The sequence below is a fragment of the Colossoma macropomum genome, unplaced genomic scaffold (genome assembly GCF_904425465.1).
Source record: "Colossoma macropomum unplaced genomic scaffold, Colossoma_macropomum, whole genome shotgun sequence".
Taxonomy (NCBI): domain Eukaryota; kingdom Metazoa; phylum Chordata; class Actinopteri; order Characiformes; family Serrasalmidae; genus Colossoma; species Colossoma macropomum.
The window spans coordinates 147,182-168,337 of record NW_023495871.1 but is presented as its reverse complement, the minus strand read 5'-3'; the positions used below and the strand labels follow the sequence as shown (position 1 = coordinate 168,337).

The 21,156-nt window shown below is 39.0% G+C and overlaps 1 protein-coding gene across 1 annotated transcript; it reads right to left on the bottom strand.

The window, feature by feature from the left end:
- Positions 1–3,019: 3,019 nt before the first annotated feature.
- Positions 3,020–19,769, bottom strand: LOC118803196 (TRPM8 channel-associated factor homolog). Its single transcript, XM_036563727.1, has 7 exons — positions 19,663–19,769; positions 10,164–12,325; positions 7,837–7,931; positions 7,295–7,508; positions 6,957–7,196; positions 6,463–6,800; positions 3,020–3,989 (listed from the first exon to the last, which is right to left on the bottom strand). Coding segments are annotated over exons 1-7 (3,294 nt in total). The 5' UTR covers positions 19,665–19,769; the 3' UTR covers positions 3,020–3,746.
- Between the last annotated feature and the right edge of the window lie 1,387 nt (positions 19,770–21,156).

The window sequence follows — 21,156 nt, the reverse complement described above, 5'->3', positions numbered from 1 at the left end:
TCTCAATACTTGTGGGGCTTCCCAGGACAGAGCTGGCCCTCTTAATGAGTCTGTCAAGTCTCTTCCTGTCTGCGGTTGAGATTCTGCTGCCCCAGCAGACCACTTCATAAAAGATGGCTGATGCCACAATGGTGTCGAATAAGGTCCTCAGGAGTGCCCCCTGCACTCCAAACGACCGTCTTCTGAGCAGGTAGAGTCTGCTCTGGCCTTTCCTATAAAGTGCACTAGTGTTTTCTGACCAGTCCAGTCTATTGTTAAGGTGAAAACCCAGGTACTTATAAGAGTCCATTCTCTCAATGTCCCTTCCCTGGATGTTCACTGGTGGAGGGAGATGACTGTGTCTGTGGAAGCCCACCACCATCTCTTTGGGTGGTGGATCACTCTCAGCACTGCAATGACACTGACATGGTGGTGGTGTGTTAGTGTGTGTTGTGCTGGTACAAGTGGATCAGATACAGCAGTGCTGATGGAGTTTTTAAACACTGTGTCCACTCACTGTCCACTCTATTAGACACTCATACCTTGTTGATCCACCTTGTAGATGTAAAGTTAGAGACAGTAGCTGTCTCTGACTTTACTGCTCTGTGGTGGTCCTGTGGGGGTCATGACCATTAAAGAACAGGGTGAAAGGGGGCTTACACAGTATGCAGAAAAACAGATGGACTACAGTCTGTAACCATAGAACCACAAAGAGCATCTATATGGTAAGTGATGTACATGGTAGCTTAGCTGTACAAAAAAATCTGCTTTTTCTATTTTCTACATCAGATCAGATGCTTTGTTTTGATTCGTTTTCAGAACTGAATATTTGACATTTGACTGGGATATTTTTTCTAATTGGTTTGAGTTGTTATGCTCATATGTTATTTTTGGTTTGTAACACTATTAAAAATTAAAATAGAGATGATAAATTATTCCAGTAAAGTATTTCATTGAACTCAAGTAAAAGTTTTAAGACTTAAATACACTCCAAAATACCATTACAAGTAAAAATGTGCTCAAGTACAGAAACAAGAGTAAATATAATTTGTTCCACCTCTGTAAATAGCATCTTATACACAAATATCAAGAGGCTGCATGAAAAGCTGGAAAAAACACTATTACTTCTTGTTCTATGTGTGCTGCAATGATGAAGTGCTCTCACTGAACTGCAGCTCAGAGAAGTTGGAGCTGTTGAAAACCTCTGACTTTCTAAGGTGGAATTATGACCCAATCCCTACATCACATAGGCTCAGGAATGCTTTGACAAACCATTGTCAATAAACACCATTTGTCACTGCATGCACAAACGTAATTTAAGACTGGACTATGAGCATTGAAAGTCGTATGTCAACAATGCCCAGAAATGCTGCCGACTTTTCTGAGCTGGAGTTTGTGTAAAATGGACTGCTGCACAGTGGAAAACTGTATTGTGGTCTGACAAGTCAACCTTCCTGATGTTTATGGAATTAATGTTCTCTGGGCCAAAGAAAAGGACCATCCTGATCGTTACTAGCATGAAGGTCAAAAGCCAGGCTCTGTCATGGTATGGAGGTGGGTAATTGCTGGATAACCTGCACATCTGTGAAAGTATCATTAATGCTGAAGCAACATATCGCTGATGTTGGACCAGAACCTTGTATCTCAAAAATGGTAACTTTACAGGAGAAGGAAAAAACATACTCTACTTTTAATGTAAGTCAATGGAACCAGACATTTTTCCAAGTCATTTTGGGCCGTTTCTTTTGGTCCAATTCATCATGAAATTTATGCACAATGTAAAGGCCAACAGCTATGAAACCTCAAAACCTGAAAAATTAAGATACGAGGTTTTGTTCCGACAGCAGCGATATGCTGCCTTTAAACTTTGTATCCTCTTTCTCCGAATGTTTATTAAGTGCTGTTACAAAGAAGGTGATGTAACATAGCGGTGAACATGCTCCTGTTTTTTGGAATGTATTGCAGGCATCAAGTTTGAAATAAGCATATATTTACAAAAAAACAATGGGCTTCATTCACCCACCATTTTTAAAAAGAAATTTCTTCTTAAAACCCACCTGCACAATCAAGAAGATTCTGATGTTCACCAGTGTTTTCTTATTTAGGTTTTGGCATTAAATAAGAACAGAATCTACCCACACTCAAGGGCACAAAGGTACGAACAGTTCTAAAAGCATCAGGAATCTGACGTAGACTTTTTCTTAGAATCTTTCTCATGAATAAATAGTGGTTGGTATAGTGCAGTGGGTAACACTTCTGCCTTCTATACTGTACACTGCCTTGTACACTGTAGACTGGGGTTCAATCCCCCATCTGGTCAAGCACACTACACTATACTGTCAAGTCCTTGGGCAAGACTCCTAACACTACCTTCGCCTACCTGTGTAAAATGAACAAAAAGTAAGTCGCTCTGGATAAGAGCGTCTGCTAAATGCCATAAATGTAAATGAAAATCTAAGAAAAAAGGGACATATTTGGTGAATGAGGCCCAATGAAGTTTATAAGGCAAAACATAAAATTTTGTGGTTTTGTACCATTTTCACTTTAAAACAGGTCAAACAGAATTTATTAATCACTGCTTTGTGTTTTTATTGGCATTATTGAAACATTATTGGAATTGGATTTGTACAGTAAATGCCAGTAACATATTATAACATTACTTCTTAAACTGGACACACCAGAAATATGATATACCAGATCACAATGTGGCACAATCTTTTGAACATGGACAATCTTGTGTTCATATACATATGTAAACCACCATATAATTGCAACTACAGTGCAAGACAGAAATTCATTAAAATGTGGTATGGCTGTTTTTATAAGGTGGTAAAACTACACAGCGAGTCTTGGAAAACATATATGGAAGGTGCGTGTTTATGGTCTAATCAGTTTACTTTCAGTGCATGGTGTTAATGCTCAATTCAAAAAGAAACTACATAAAATTGAAGTCATGAAAAAGGTGGGTTTTTTTTTTTGCTGTTGCTTTTATTTTTCGTTAATTTCATTAAGGAACTTGTAGTACAAGAAAACGACTTGTGCATTACAGTGTCATTGTCTTATATTTAACCAATAATCCAATCCAAATGTGCAGATTGTTATATATTTGCACATACTGAGCATGTTGTAAGGCACAGTGGTGAAAGCAAAATGATTAAGATGCATAATTTACAGGCAAACAAAGTAAAAAAGAATCATTTTAAACATGTATTCTATAAGTAAATGTGACTCTGGTGCATCATATTGCTTTTTAGCATTAAACTGATTCTTTCTGATAGTGGCAAATGATGATGATGATTTTATTACAGTAATGAACATGTTAAAGACAGAAAGATTATATTAGATAATGTGCTATTTTAATATTCTCAATTCCTCGTGTTTAGTCTGAGTTTACAAGGAAAACCCTGGTGTAATTTCACAGAGGACCCTAAAACCTGCAGGGAAAAGGCCCTGCTGAACAAAGAACCATTAGGATTAAAACCTGATGACTTTGCTTCCTAAAGGGAACTGCATTTAGAATCAGTCACAGGTCAACTATTAAACCACCAGTAACGTAAACATGATCCGAAAAGACTGATTTTGACTCCTGCCAAAAGCAAATGCCATTCATAAACGTATCTATGTGAAAACATTTTAGAGAAATAAACTGAGAAAAATCATTTTAAAATACACGTATACTCTTTAAATGATTTCTGAGGACTATCTGAACCATGAAATGTTTATATCCTGAGACAGACACTATTCTCCATGAAACATTGACATTTCAGCTATTCATACTGGACGAGAGGATGGTCACGCCATTCAGGCAGGCTGGACAGCTTCTCTTCAGTGCTGCGCTGGATGGGCCAGCCCCAGGCTTTGAAGAAGGAGACCAGATTCCTCCTTACGGCCTTGGAGAAGGTCTCAGCGTACAGGTTCATCTTGCCACTGTTGTCTCTTGGTATGTTCTTCATGTCATGGTAAGCTGCAAAGACTTTCTTGAAGGCATCCCAGCCAAACTTTTCTTGCAGCTTTAAAAGAAAAATCAAGGATACAACTTACAGGCGATGACGAAGAAGTGCTGATAGAATGGAATATGTTTCACATGAGTGCTTTGTAGACATCAAAAACTTGTTTTCTATTTTCAGTGTGAATTCAACTTTTTTTGGTTTCAAATAACAAGGTTTTCATGGTCTGTGGTGCTTTACAAGCCAAGTACAGTGTTAAAAATACCTTTTGGTTAAAGGAATATTACTGACTGTACTTGTGTAAATTAAAATATTAAGCATGAAATCACTCCAAAATGAATCTAAAATGAAAGGAAGCATGCAGTGATGTATCTGCGTCAGAGATATAGTCAAGTCACACAACTTCTAGTCTTGCTGTTCCGGATATGATCGCATAACAACAATCTACATTTGGGGAACCAGAACCATGAGGGAATTCTGGCTAAAAGTTGGTGGGAATGGAGACTCATTACACCAGGAACAAACTGAGACTTTTCTCCACAATCCAACACCCAGAGTAGGAGGAGCTCAAAGTATTGACAATGGTGCTCTTGTCAAAATGAGACATGTCTCAAAGAAAAGGCTGCAGTCGAGGTAGGAGAGGCTAGCAAGCGCTGGTATGCAAAGGCTCCTCTTCAGTGCTCACTCATGCACATTTGAGTACAACCCCATTTCCAAAATTTGGGGCACTGTGAAAAATGTAAATAAAAACAAAATGCAATGATGTACAGATCATTTAAACCCTAAATTTAATTGAAAATGCTTTAAAGACAACATATCAGATGTTGAAACTGAGAAATTGTATTGGTCTTTGAAAAATATTTGCCCATTTTGAATTTGATGCCAGAAACACGTTCCAAAAAGTTGGGATGGGGGCAACAAAAGGCTGGTAAAGTTGTGTAATGCTAAAAAAACACCTGGTGGTTGATTGGCAACAGGTCGTTAACATGATTGGGCATAAAAAGAGCATCTCAGAGAGGCTGAGTCTTTCAGAAGTAAAGATGGAGAGGGGTTCACCACTCTGTGAAAGACTACATTCCAACTTTTGTGGAATGTGTTGTTGGCATCAAATTCAAAATGGGCATATATTTTTCAAAAAATAATAAAATTTCTCAGTTGCAACATTTGATTTGTTGTCTTTGTACTATTTCCAATGAAATGTAGGGTTTAAATGATTTGCACGTGATTGAATTTTGTTTTTATTTACATTTTGCACAGTGTCCCAACATTTTTGGAAACGGGGTTGTGGGCTGTATCAACATGTCACGGCTTACTGACAGAAGCAGTGTGACAAGCTAAAATCTCACATTTAAAAACGTTAAATTAAAGGAATATTTTTGGCGAAAATGCTAATTCCCACTTAGCCCTTATGCAGACACTCATCTATGTTTTGGCATCCAAATTTTGTTTTATTTTAAATTTTCTTTAGTTTAGAACTGGTGTTAACAGTGGTGCTAACAAACACTGGAAGTCAGTAGTCACCAAAAGTCTTTCCATGAATACATGCCAGAATTTGCTTCAAATTATGTTGATAATCTACGTAAACTTGTTTAAAAAAAAGATTTAGTAAAATTGCATGAATAGACTATATACACACATCTATGCTGAGCTACAGTATCATCAGCATAATGTCTTGCTTTTCGGTACCGTTCGGCTTTCAAACTCTGAGAGGCCTAATGTAGGCATCAGTAATTATGTAGTTATGCTGGTGACACAGATTTCAAATGCTTATGCATAAGAGATGGAGATGTATCATCTTGCCCTCCAAACTCTTAAAAACGATCTGGCTTCTTGAATTCCAGCACTTCATCACCCTGAATTTGACATCGTCGTTGTTTGTCGCATTTGCAGTCGCACAAAAGACACTTTGAAATCTGATTTGAGCCTCCAGGCTGAGACACATAAGTAAAAATTTGATCAGAATTGCATTTCAAACCACCTACAAATGTGATTTGGATCCAATTTGCAAAAATCTTATTTGTTTTTTTTTTTTGCTGTCCAGACTATGAAAAGACAATCTGGATATGACAAAAATTTGGATTTGGGTTGGCAGTCTGAACATAGCCATATGAGACAAATAACTTTTGGATGTAAAACAACATTCAGCACCGTTTTTGCTGAGCTCAGAAAAGCCGCTAGCAGTTTACATACACATCTTTATCTTGTTAGGGCTGGAAAGCAATAATGACATCTGTTTGTATATTGTTCATTTCTGTTTTTACTATTTCACCCAATAAAAAATATTTTAGATTTACTTTGATTTTTAAATATGGTTCTTATTAAAAGTGAAGACAAATCCAAAATAAGTCATTGTTAATCTACAATAAAAGGTTTACCAAGCATCCAGAATGTAATAATACATTATACCATGATATATACCAGAACGGTCAGTAATCTCAATCATATTGATGACTTTATTTAGGCAGGCAACGCTGACTACCTTTGATTTACATTAGGCTGCAGTAATGTAGGTTTAAGACATCCCTGCATCCCTGACCTGCATGTAAGTCTCCAGTGCTGTCCAAACATTCCAGTCCTCCAGATGTCGACCTCCTTCGATGTATCTCTTAATTCGGCTCCGTCGTTCGTCTGCTGTCATTGCCCCATGAGCGTTTGCCCTGTTCACACCCAGCACCACCTCATGTACATATACAGACCACAGGTTACAGGTACATTCAGTAGTGTGTGGTGGGAACTCCCAGACTGAGCGTTGCTGGTTATGGCCCAATTCATGGACTGGGCCCCAAAAATCACTTTTACCAGCAGCATATGGTTTCACCAAGTCAGAGGCAGACCTAGAGTGCATCATAATGGGGTAACCTGCATGCATAAAGCCTGTGAAAACAAGACCATCATCTTTAAGTAATCTGATTAGTTCATTATGGTAAATGCCTGTAAATCATGTAATCACTAATGGTGGTGGGAACATTAATGGAGTAATGCTGGTTCTTTTATTTAAGTTCTGATAAAACACTTTTACACAATACAGACCAGCTGAGATCTGAACATCAGCGACGAAGCGTTCCTTGCGGGTAAACTTTGCAGGCTTAGCGGCCAAGTCAGCTACACTCCTCATAATGGAATCCCAGAGAGCGGCCACTTCGTCTGGACGGTCCAGGTGTCGTATCACATCTGATGGCAAGGTGATGATGAGATTCTCAAACTCCAGCTCTGCCCAAGGTGCTGGTGCTTTACGGATCTCAGCGACCCAGTCAGATACGCTGGTCTCTCCTGAGAGAATGGTTAATATTCATAGTTTTTACTTTTATCATGTACTGCAGTAGCTCACTTTGGCTTACTAAGAATGAGTAAGTATTAAATAAATGTACCAGACTTGTAGTACGGTGCTTTTACAGCTGTCTGTATGACGACCTCCATCTCAGGTACTGTAGTTCTAGGAGGTGCGATCAGGTATATGAGTCCTCCCCACAGATTCCAGACTTGCAGATTCTCTTTTTCCAAAGGGAAACGTACAAACACCACCGGAGCTCGTTTCAGTTCATCTGCCCTGCTTATGTCATCTGTTTGACAGCCAATCTGCACCTGCAAGTATGAGGTGTTTAATTACAAACATCAAAAAACCCACAATACAAGATTAAAATAGTTTGGTTGCCACAGGTTTGTGACATTTCATTGCAAACCAGACATATTGATACCAGGTTAGTCTCCTATTTAACCTAGGAGTAACTGCTGCTGTGGGCCACACACACAAAACCAAGAAGAACAAAAGAGAAAGGGGAAAAAAGGAATAGCTATAATACAGCAATATTTATAAAACAATGATCCAGGGGGGAAATGACATTCTTTGTCTTAATATCATCCCTTAAATCTCACATTAAAATTAAAAAGGGGTAGAATAATGAAGTGATACCTGCCAACCCTTTCCTGTGATTGTCCCAGGCACTGTAATGTTGGTCTTCATTCCAGGAGAAAGATACAGACCTGTACCTATCCATTCTTCATCATCTGAAACGAGAAAGCACACACACACTGTCTAAGCTGCTCATCCTTCTGTGTCACAGGGGGTGCTGGAGCCTATCCCAGCAGTCATCAGGTTTAGGGCAGGAAACAACCTGGACAGGTCGCCAGTCCATCACAGGGCAACAAGAAAGCAAGCTGACTGAAAATATTAAACATTTGGTAATTGAAAGATGCTCAGCTAATGTTTATTTTATTAGATGCCATTACAGCCAAAGCTCACCCAAACCTCAGCCTGGAGTGTCGAATAAAACTACAAGGATTATACCTCCTTGTGCACAGTGTTTTTCCAGCCATTAAACACCTGTCTTATCTTCTGTATCATACTTTCATCGAGATCAACAATGCCATAAGATGCCCTCAAAAAGGCTATTTCACTCCACGTGGAAAAATAAAGGAACGACACATGAACAAATCTTACATGGCAGTCCAAGCACCATTATGTAGGTAGTTTGATTACAAGAACTTTGTATTGCTATTCAAATTATTTCTACTCTAATGATAACGTTAGCAGGTCTGTGTGCATTACTGCACTAGAAACGATTAATTAGTTATATATCGTATCAAATCCAATTCAAAATTTGTGAGTGAGGATAACAAATTTGGGAGCGAAAGAACCACTCTCGCACACGAGGAAAATGATTCTTCACTGAGAGAACTACTTGCATGAAATAAAGCAGTCACGTGTACACTCTACTTGCACACTGCATGAAAAACCCCAGGAATCCAACTTTCACCCTAGAAGAGGCCCTACAGAGTTCACCAATACAATGGTGTATTCTATCTTTGTGAATGTTCACTAATCTCAATTAATCACTCCTGCTAAATACAAAATGTCAACCACCCGAGTTGATTAATCCTAGTCAGCAGTTATCTGTATCCATTTTTATGCACACTTAAGCTGCCGACTGTAATTTGTCGTCTTCAGTGGGGTAAATATTTTGGTTGTCAAGACCAGGTGCATGCTTCATGCATGTTGCCACTGGTTGTTGGGTTTATGTCAACTTGTGTTCTCATTAATTTGTGCGTAATCTTGCTACTTGCTAATCTTGATTGGAAAAAAAATGTGCTCATAGTGGTGATGTGCCAACATTGTGTTTAGTATGCTGCCATTGTCGTGCTGCACAGGCCTTCTTTAACTTGCTGTGATATCATAACAATTTACAATTATGCATTCACAAAATAGAATTAAGCAATTACAGGCAGAGTTTTGGCTAACGCCATTGGATTGGTGCAAAGTCGTATTCCTGGGTTTATCATGCAGCAAGAGCTCTGACAACCATCCTGCGAGCAGATGCTTAATAGGAGAGTGCTTTACCTTGTGCAAGTAGTTCTGCATGTGAGTGGTTTTGCTTGTGCAAAGAATCATTTTCTTTGCATGAGTGTTTTTCCTCGCTTGCAATAAGTTAGTCTAATCAAAAATTTTGTATTTCTTCCATATAAATAAACACATAACTAAACAAATACACTAAACTAGTCACATGCTTCATTTCTTTTACATACTTATACACGGTTACATGTCTACATGCTTTAACCCCTAAAATCTTAAGCATGCACTTTGGTGCAATTTGCATGGTTCTATCTTGTGCTCCTGCAAGTCAGGAAAGGGTTAACTTACAGATATGATACACCTATGTATCATGTTTGTAAGTTAACCCTTTCCTGACTTATGAAGCCTAGCAAACTGCCACTTAGGTTTAGGGTTCTAAGGGTAATAACAGCACCAATCCGGTCAGGGAAGGATTACACCAGTCTTATCGAGCCCACTCTTTCACAAACTGGGTGTGTATCAGCTTTTCTGAACCTGCTGCTCCAAATTGAGAACTGGGATTGAGGACTGATAATTTTGCTAGTCAGTCAAACTGGCCCAGTGTGCCATCATGTCTGCTGAACTAATCAGAAACAGACACCTACATTTGTCATTCTGTAATGTGCGAGTGTCAGTGTTGTGTTCTGTTTAGATATGAAGCACAAAGTTAGTGTAAGAGTGGGCTAATATACACAGGAAAGAAACTGGAATAATTCTTACCTGAATAGACTGGCCCAGTCTTTAAGGCAATGACATGCTCAACCAAATATTAAAGAAGAAATGATGCAACAATTGTTTTTGTTCAGAGAGCTTATATTTTCATTTTTTCCATTTCATTAACTGTGCGATCTGTATTTGTAGGGAAATCTATAGGGAAAAGCATGATAACCGAGTTAGTTATTGTTCTTTACCTGCTGTGTTAGCACTGATCCAGACTCTTGCATTGAACACAGTTGGTAGTTTAGGTGTGTCTATGATGAGGTATGACAGAAGTTCATCGGTGTCTTTGCAGAGCCTGGATAACTCTGTCCCCACCTGGAGGAGCAGGTGATCCTTTGCACTTATAACAGGACGTGTAGGAGACACCTGTGGAAAGCCTGCCTTAACTATGTCTGTGAGAAGTGCAACTACTGACTTATACATGTCACAGTCGAATGCCTGCATGCGGAGATAACTGACACAATCACTGCCAAGCTTCTTCAGAAATTGCTGTTCATAATCTCCCAGCTGCTGACCCTGAAGCACATGTTGTGCAAAATGCTGAAGCAAATCCTGGAAATTATAAATCTGTATAGAGGAAATGCCATGTTGCTTCACCTGTGGTGCTGTGTACTTCCCAGCATTCACAGTTTTATCCGAGAGGCTCAATCCCATCTTGCTGAGGATATGATTTCCAGGGCAATCTGTCAGAACATTGCGGCCAGGATTACAAGAGCCCCACCACCAAGCATGTCCCCCAATCAGGAGGCCACCACCACCAGCAACAAATTCCTGGATCTCTTTAGGCTGAGCATCGCTGTAGGAGGTGCAGACAAAGACACTTAGGTCTTCCTTAAACCCAGTCAACTCACACTGTAGTCCCACACTGTTCAGCAGACAGTAGGCCTCCTTAAGTTCAGGTAAGACTCCAATAACCCCATTAGGTTTTCTATGAAGCCAGAGGACAGCATTGATCATGAAAGTGGACAGTGATTCACGGCCTAGATAGACTTCATGGCTGGCCACAATTAAACGGCCCTGTCCAAAGTAAGCCCCAGCAAGGAATGCCTTTCCATCTGGAGTGAGTCCAATAGGAAATGCTGAAGGACCATGCACCAATATCTCAGACGGTACAGCCTCGCCTTGAATGTCAAACTCAGAAACTCCTTGTAAAAGGAATTCTAGAGCATAGCTGAAAAGCTGTGGGGCCTTGTACAACCCAGCTTTCACAGTTGTGTCCAGTAGATACAATCCCATCTTGCCCAGAATGCGATTTCCAGGGCAATCTGTCATCACATTGCTACCAGGGTTGCAGTGGGCCCACCACCAAGCATGTCCACCAATCAGGAGGCCGCCACCGCTGGCAACAAATTCCTGGACCTCTTTACACTGAGCATCACTGTATGATGTACAGACAAAGACACTCAGGCCCTTCTCTAAACCAGTCAACCTGCACTCTAGTCCTGACTTGCTCAGCAGACAGTAGGCCTCTTTAATATCAGGTGAGACTCCAATAACCCCAGTACGCCTTTTATCAAGCCACTGAACAGCATTGATCATGAAAGTGGACAGAGATTCACGGCCTAGATAGACTTCATGGCTGGCCACAATTACTCGTCCCTGTCCAAAATATGTTCCAGCCAGGAATGACTTTCCATCCGGAGTGAGTCCAACAGGAAATGCTAAAGGACCATGCACCAATACTTCAGATGGTACAGCCTCACCTTGGATGTCAAACTCAGATACTCCTTGTAAAAGAAACTCTATGTCATCTCGGAAAACATGTGGAGCCTTGTACAACCCAGCATTTACAGTTTTATCTAAGAGGCACAATCCCATCTTACTGAGGATACGATTTCCAGGGCAATCTGTCATCACATTGCGGCCAGGGTTGCTTTGGGCCCAATACCAAGCATGTCCCCCAATCAGAAGACCACCACCTCCAGCAACGAATTCCTGGATGTCTTTAGACCGAGCATCACTGTATGAGGTGCAGACAAAGACACTTAGGTCTTTCATAAACTCAGTGAACTGACATCGATGCCCAGACTTGCTCAGCAGCATATATGCATCTTTCAGTTCAGGTAAGACACCGATAACCCCATTATGACTTTTATCAAGCCATTGCACAGCATTGATCATGAAAGTGGACAGTGATTCACGGCCCAAGTAACTTTCATGGCTGGTCACAATCACCCGTCCCTGTCCAAAGTAAGCTCCAGCAAGGAATGTCTTTCCATCTGGGGTGAGTCCAATAGGAAATGCTGAAGATCCATGCACCAATATGTCAGATGGCACAGCCTCACCCTGGATGTCAAATTCTGATACACCTTGTAAAAGGAATTCCAGGTCATCTTTGAAATTCTTGCCTTTCCTGGCGAAAAAGAACAACACAGATATGAAATAATCAAAAATTCAAATAAATTAAAAAAGAAAATCGTCTTTTTCTGAATCCGAAAACTAGACACAGTCTGAACTTTATTATATTGACACAATTTTGTATCTGAATGGACATATTTAATTAGATTTTATTTATAAAGGTCCAGAAATAGTAAGTTAAGAGAGACATTTGGATTAGCCTGGAGCGACAAAGTGGTTCCATGGAGCTTGAACATCGTCTTTTTCCCAATGTTTTACTTCATACTTTGACAGTTATCTCTCAACATCATAGTAAACACAATGGGTCTCATTCACCAACCATTCTTAAGAAGAAATTTCTTCTTAAAACCCACTTACGCAGTTTTCACAAAGGTTCTGACATTTACCAAATGTAATGCTGCAGTGCTCTCAATTGTCTGTCTACATAAACTCAAGAGCACAAAGGAGCAAACAGTTTTCTGGTTCATGAATCTGACATATACTTTTTCTTAGGACCTTTCTCAAGAACACATTTAAGAACATTGTTTCTATTCAGACTTAGACTTAAAAGGCAAAATTTAATGCACAATTGCCAGAAAATTGCTGAATTGAACATTTTGGGGAAAAAATTAAATAACGTGCAAAAGCTTGGGCACCCTTTCAGTCAATACACTAGCGTTATTTCTTTTGTAATATCTCTGAGCATGTTTGACTTTAAAGCCTTGATCTGAGTCAGATTACGCATTATGAACCAATTTTATTAACCTCCTTCTCGTAATTGACAGTATCCATTAATTAAATATTCATTAAAAAATGGAAGTTAAGGAGAACTGTTGACATCAAGACAAGAGCTGGAAGACCAAGAAAGTGTTCTAAAAAAAAAAATTGTGGATTGGTCAGGAACGCAAAGCAAAATCTCCACACCATCAGATGGTAGCCTTAACTGTGGTCTCAAGTCAACGTCTGAAGTATAAATCAATGGCATTTTGGATTCAAGTGCTGTGAACTGGTGCAACAAAAATGAAACTGCAAGCACCAAAGATATGTTTAGACAAAAAGAGAGCAGCATTTCAACAAAAGTACACCTTGCCAAATGTTAAGCATGGGGCTGGATCTATTGTGCTTTTGAGTTGAGCATAGAGCGAATAAACAATTCTACTAAATCTATCTATCAACAAATCCAATTTATTTGACTTCATTTAAAGTCACTAAATTGTCTAATTTGACGGTATTGTGCTGCACAGTTTGATACAAGAACAGCCACAAAAAATAGAGATTAAGTTAACATTAAACATTAACATTAAAACTCAGGGAGTACCCATGTAGTACTAAATTGTACTACAGCTGAATTTTCCTGTCCCACCTTAAATAGTGCAGCAGTTACATTCTGGTGAACACAAAGCTTAAACTTTCAACTTCGATTTTTTATTTTTTTTTATTAGATTTTTTCATTCCACCTTTAATGGTGCATCATTATGTTGCAAACAAAGTTGAATGGTTGATAACACATTTTTTTACTGTGTGCTGACAAACTCAGAACACAAAGTGGCAAAAGCCGCCAAAACGAATCATACTGATCAGCGCGACCTTGCAGCAAATCCACACAGTTCACTGGCTAGTCTAACTAATGCTAGCAAACTAAGGTAACTCCCATTTTTATTTTTTTTCTTTCAGCTCCACTCCATCTTGTCAAGATGCTGTAGCTAACTGAGAGAGCTACACTATATTGCCAAAAGTATTCACTCACCCATCCAAATCATTGAATTCAGGTGTTCCAATCACTTCCATGGCCACAGGTGTATAAAACCAAGCTCCTAGGCCTGCAGACTGCTTCTACAAACATTTGTGAAAGAATGGGTCGCTCTCAGAAGCTCAGTGAATTCCAGCGTGGTACCGTGATAGGATGCCACCTGTGCAACAAGTCCAGTCGAGAAATTTCCTCGCTACAAAATATTCCACAGTCAACTGTCAGTGGTATTATAACAAAGTGGAAGCGATTGTGAACGACAGCAACTCAGCCACAAAGTGGTAGGCCACGTAAAATGACAGAGCGGGGTCAGCGGATGCTGAGGCGCATAGTGCGCAGAGGTCACCAACTTTCTGCAGAGTCAGTCGCTACAGACCTCCAAACTTCATGTGGCCTTCAGATTAGCTCAAGAACAGCGTAGAGAGCTTCATGGAATGGGTTTCCATGGCTGAGCAGCTGCATCCAAGCCTTACATCACCAAGCGCAATGCAAAGCGTGGAATGCAGTGGTGTAAAGTGCCGCCACTGGACTCTAGAGCAGTGGAGACGTGTTCTCTGGAGTGACGAATCAAACTTCTCCGTCTGGCAATCCGATGGACGAGTCTGGGTTTGGCGGTTGCCAGGAGAACAGTACTTGTCTGACTGCATTGTGCCAAGTGTAAAGTCTGGTAGAGGGGGGATTATGGTGTGGGGTTGTTTTTCAGGAGTTGGGCTCGGCCCCTTAGTTCCAGTGAAAGGAGCTCTGAATGCAAGGTCCATAAAGACATGGATGAGCGAGTTTGGTGTGGAAGAACTTGACTGAGTCCTGACTTCAACCCGACAGAACACCTTTGGGATTAATTAGAGTGGAGACTGTGAGCCAGGCCTTCTCGTCCAACATCAGTGTCCCACAAATGCGCTTCTGGAAGAACGGTCAACACTCCTAAACCTTGTGGAAAGCCTTCCCAGAAGAGTTGAAGCTGTTATAGCTGCAAAGGGTGGGCCGACATCATATTAAACCCTATGGATTAAGAATGGGATGTAACCCAAGTTCATATGCGTGTGAAGGCAGACTAGGGAATACTTTTGGCAATATAGTGTAGCTAACTCACCAGCTAGTACTACTGAAAGTCTCCAATCTGATGCCCTTCTTTTCGTGCATGCTTTGAAAAGTCATTTACACCAGTCATGTGGTAGATTATGGGGCAGAGAGGCAGTCATTTCTGAATGGATGTGGCTGTGCTGTGCTCTAATTTAGTTCCATAATTTTTATGCTCCAAGTTTTGGTCCATAATCATTAACATGCAACAGCTACACATTTCATCACATGGTTTAATCAGGGCAAGAATGCACATTAAATCCTGCTTATTTTTATTTTTCATTATATTTTGAGATTGTAGCTGAAATGTCAAGTTTGGGAATGAAAGCGTCACTCATTACTGCGGCTAACAGACTCTCTTTAACTGGCTAAAAGGCTTAGACCTCAATAGTGAAAGACAAACCTTGAGTTCAAGGCTTTAGGTAAAAGTTTGAAAACTGTGACAAAACGTATGAGCTTAATATGTCTTTATTTAAATTACAGTTGACATCCAGCCTAATGCTGAGCTAACCCCACTAGTTTGGCACTAACCACACAAGGAGCATAATCTATAGAGTTGACACCTATCCGTTATAATACGAGATTGTCCTATATTGAAAAATAAAATGATGCGTCTCTTTTTGACTCAATACGGGACACGATTAGTCCTGTATTTTTTTATACATTGTCTCATATATATACTAGGTCATTACAGCGGTGCAAATAACCAGTGGTGGACAGTAACTAAGTAAATGTAATTCGTTACTGTGCTTAAGTAGCTTTTTCGTGTATCTGTACTTTACTGTATCTTACTTTTTACTCCACTACATTATGCAAAATCTGTCGTTCCTTTTGGCTTTTGTTTGCATAAAAATGTAACGTCAAAACGAAAGAAGAGCAAAGCAAGAACACCAAACAGCACGCATTTTGTTTTGAGCTTGTTTTGACCTGTTGGACATACCGACCCAGTGCAAGCATATGGTTCAACATCAGTGCAGCAGCGTAAAATTTTGGGAGTGTCTTTTCCAACATAAATGATGGAACTAACCAAACTTTGTGTAAATAGACCACAATATAGAAATATGTACACATATGCAGTTGTGACTGACGTGTCTTTTCTCTGAATTTATACAAACACTATTTCATTTTATAGTAAATTTGTTTTTGCTAGTTTATGTTTATGAACAGAGACCTACAGATGCAATATAATAAAGGAAAACTCATTGGTGAACCTGAGTTTAAAGCAAGTTTTTATTAAACTTAAACTTGTAACTGATAAATCTTAAACTGAAACTTTGCTTGTTCACAAAAAGTTATTTCAGAGCCACTCAGTTCTTCCTAATGAAAATTGTTTGCCTTCAGCGTTTTGTGCTTATGATCAATTTAATAGACATCAACGTCAGACTAGTTAATGACATTCTATTAAAAGATTGGTTTACCAAGAGTGACACTGGAGTATTTTCACCTAAAATGAGTTAATGAAGCGAATCTTGTTACAAAAAAAGTACTTTTACTTTCAATACTTAAGTACATTTGAAGGCAAATACTTTTGTACTTTTACTCAAGTGGAGGTCTAAAGGGAGGACTTCTACTTTTGATGGAGTAATATTTTACTTTGGGTATCTCTACTTTAACTACATGATTTGTGTACTTTGTCCACCTCTGCGAATAACATAATGGTGGATGAAACCAGTTTCACTATGAACAAGCGGAGTAGCTAAAAATCAGCAGAATAGGTGAGAGACAGACTACCGCTGAGTGCAACTGCACGTCAATGTCATCATTTTTCTAGGTTACAGAGACTTGTGGGGTTTTTTTTTTGCATAGTTTTAAAAAAAGTCTTGTGAAATGCAAAAGGCTGTCAAAGTATAGATCAGAATGGGAGACAGGAAACCTGTGGGTCAGTTCTTGGTAATGAGTACAGGGCAAACTGTGCACTTTGTCGTAAAGTTTTTTCCGTTGCTCACCCACATGCGGCGGGTGATAACCATGTCTGAGCTGCTAAAGAGCAGACAGAGGGGAATCACTCAGTTCCTTTTACCCCAGTCTCCCCTGAGGCAGATATGGCATGTTGTTGTTTAAGTAACGTTTTATGTTATGTAGTATTCTAATTAGATATCTGATTGAATGTTGAAGGTTTTCCTGAATATTATTTACCAACAGGCTAGAGAAAATTTAATAACATAATTAGGTAGGCCTAGGCCTTATCAATTCACTGGAAATGAATCTAATCATGCTGGTAATATGCTATCCATTTTCAGAGATTTTGGACTGAATATTAAGATTATTAGATATATTTTATAATTTATTAATATGATACTTTACAATTTAAACATTTAAAACATCAAATTTATAAATAAAAAAAAAATAGGTCAACCATTTTCTATTCAATAATTCATAAACATTGATCAATTTAATTGCTGACAAAGACACAGAGACATTTCTCCTGACTAGCTGACTGACAACAGAGTAAAGTGCTCCACTGAGAAAGAAATCTCTAGCTACTCAAAAAAGTGGTTAAACCAATTTTAAGATGGTTTCATCTCTGTTTTATCCCTTTGTCAATAGTTTTGACACTTAGTTAAAATTAAGCGGAGTTGTGCATCACTAGAATAAGAGGAATAGTCAGTTATTGTTGGCCTGCATGTGTTTTAGATCAGCAGTGGCATGACCATAGCAACAGGGAACACAGTGTACAGCACTTGTCTGCCAGAGAGTAGAGACAAATATTCACTAAACACACAACAAAAGTCAGTTCATTTCAGATGAAGCCCAAAGAAATCGGCAGTGTTTCTGGAAGTTGTTGACATATGACTTCCAATGTGCAAAGCACAGTCTTAACTTGCATTTGTGGATACAGCAGCAAAGAGTGTTTATTGACAACAGTTTGTCGAAGTATTCCTGAGCTCATGTGGTGGTATCACAGAATGCAGTGCCATTTGAGGGGTCAAAGGTCAGGGGCATTGAGTTTTGGTTTTGGGGCTTAACTTTTATGCACAGAGATTTTTCCAGATTCCCTGAATTTTTTGATGACATGATGCACTGTAGAGGGTGAAATATCTAAAATCCTTGCAATTGCTCATTGAGAAACATTGTTCTTAAACAGTTGGACCATTTGCTGGTGCATTTTTTGGCAAAGTGGCAAGCCTCCACCAATGCATGCTTATAAATCACTGGGCATTTCTTGTATGTTCCTTTTATACTCCAGCATGTTTACACCACCTCTTTTATAATGTTTAACAATGTTCCCTATCTTAAATTGCCCTTTTTTGTAACATGTTGCAGGCATCAGTTTCAGAATGAGCTTACATTACCAAAAAAAAAAATAATAAAAAATAAAAAAATTAAAAGGAATTAAATAAGATGTAAATATCTTGACTTTGCACTGCTTTCATTTGAATACAGGTCAAAGTGGATTCACTAATCACTGCTTTCTGTTTTATTTGCATTTTACCTATTATCACTTTTTTGGAATTGGGATTGTATAGTGAGCATAAAGAGTAGCACTGTTGTGCAAATGGGACCAATGTGCAACTAGGACACACAGTAAGCATGTAAAATAGCAAACAGTATATTTTTTCACTGTCCAAAAAAAATAAAAAAACAAAAAAAGCATGAAAAACTACCTAAACTCTCAACCCTACATTTTCCAACCCACTAGCCCCGCACCGCTGGTCTGGCCAGCTGAAATCTAACCTTAACAAAATCATAAAGGTGGCAGCCCTTGTTTAATGAAGGGTGTATGATCATTTTATGGCACTGTAATTTGGCTAATAAGCTACCTTGTTTGGCTGATAATAAGTGATACAGTGCACTGCTCTGCACGTACATACAGTCATACAAATGTCTACACATGTAGCCAAGACAATATTAACCAGCCCATGGCAGCTTTTTTCTCATTTATTATTCTATTTTTTTACGTTCTGCAGGCATCAGACATTGAATCTTTGTGAAATACTGATTTATGGAAGTAAAGTCACCTGTGAGTAACTACCAAACTACTGTGGAGAATGTCAATAACTACAACATGTAGACACTTGGCCCATTATCCAAAGGATAACTAACTAAACAGTAACTAACTGTGGCGAGATAGCAGGCTAGATAATGCCTGGCTCACACTCACTTCAGTCCTCCCCCCCTTTCTGTATAAGCCTCCTTAATTTTCTTGCCTTGTAATCATTGCTTTTCTTAAGGAAAATCCTGTCTAATTTCAGTCAATACAGTTTGGGTGCATATTTACTGATGGACTATGGCTGAAAAATTCTTTTTCCATGAAATAGCTTCTCAGATCATACTTTGTTTTTAGGATTTGCTGAGGTCATCAATATCATATATAATGTTATCAATATCAAAATGTGAATTGTAGAAAATCTACACCGCATTAAACTACTTTTGATTTATGAAAAAAAACAAATTGGAAAAACGTGACTAAACATTGAAATCCCATAAACAACTATTAGGCATATTAAACCTTACATTTGACTTAAAGTAGATGTAAATATGAACGACTATTCTCTCAGTATAATATAGTATAATAGAAGGCTACATACATGGCTGGATGTCAAGTTTCCTGCTGCAGCAAGTATGAGATCTGTTGTCCTTTTGCAGAGCCCTGCTGAAAGTGTCCTGTGTGAACTATTATATATATGTAGTAAATCCCACCCTCTGTGATCTGACAGGAATGGGCTGCTCCCACATAATACATGCATAAGAGAGAATGACTGTGCGGCAGTGGAAGCAACTTAGTCATTCTATTTCAGGGGTCAGGAACATTCTCTTTCACTGCCCTGTTTCGGCTCCACAACAGAATTACATTTTTAGGTAAAAATGAAATGATTCTCCTTTGCAGTAAAATGAAGCTCTTCTAACACAGTTTTAACAATAAACAGTTTTCAACTGTGTAGTTGTATAATGTGTAACTGCTAATTCACCAACCTTTAACCCTGAAGATTGGCATGCAGACTGCAGCGCAGAAAACAATAGGCCATTTTCACAAGAAATGGAAGCGCATAAACACTGGGAAAAACAAGTTCTGCTGTTGGTTTACGACCAATTATTAACCTCATAAATACAGGTGTTTGTATCACTTCAGCTTACCACAGAAAGGTGTGTCAATTTTATCTTTGTCATAGTTGGAATTCAAGGATGTGTCTAGAATGGGTGGTGAACACCAAATACACAACAGTGTGGGAGTCCAGACTAAATAAAGGTTATACATGCTTTGTGGAAAAATTTCTTCACAGCTATCAGAGTAAAATAACGTCCGCTAACATCTATAGAGTGATATATTGATGGATAGGTGAAAATAACTATAACCATCATGCTAGATTAGCCATGTTAGGTGGAGATGCTGAAACATTTTGCTAACAATAAGGTAGTTGGCAAAAAGCTAAATGCGCACATTCTGGCAGGGCGTACTTGGTCATCATGGTTCGTAGCGCCACTGCAGGGAGAAGAGAAGCTGCCTTCAGCCTCGTAAAAGGTTGACCGTTGAAAGACGTTTTACAAGAAGTTATCCTTCTTTTGAGGAAAGGTTTCCTGCCCGAGATGCAAGAAAAGCAGCTATATCTGAGCTAAAGCATAAGCAGAGCAAAGTAAGCAATTTTCTAATCCACTATACCTATTGGGTCACAGGGGGAGCTGGAGCCCATCCCAGCGGTTACTGGGCGGAAGGCAGAAAACACCGTGGACAGGTCGCCAGTCCATCACAGGACTTGAAAAACACTTTACATTTCATTTATATTTTAAATTTATTCATATTTTGAAACAAAACAATGTGTTATTTAAACATTTACACCTTGATGAGCCGTCAATTTGCCAATACTTTTTTAATCAATGATATAGAACTCCATGCACCACAAAAGTGCTCATCCCCGTGTATAGAGTGCCATAGTTCGGTTCAGGTTTTTTTCTACCATTGAAATTGCAATAAAGTATGCACAACTATTAAATATATGATATAAATAACATTAATAAATGCCAAATAAATATTATAAAATCTATAATGAAAGTAATGGATTTGCAGTGTCAGTGGTGTTACCGCA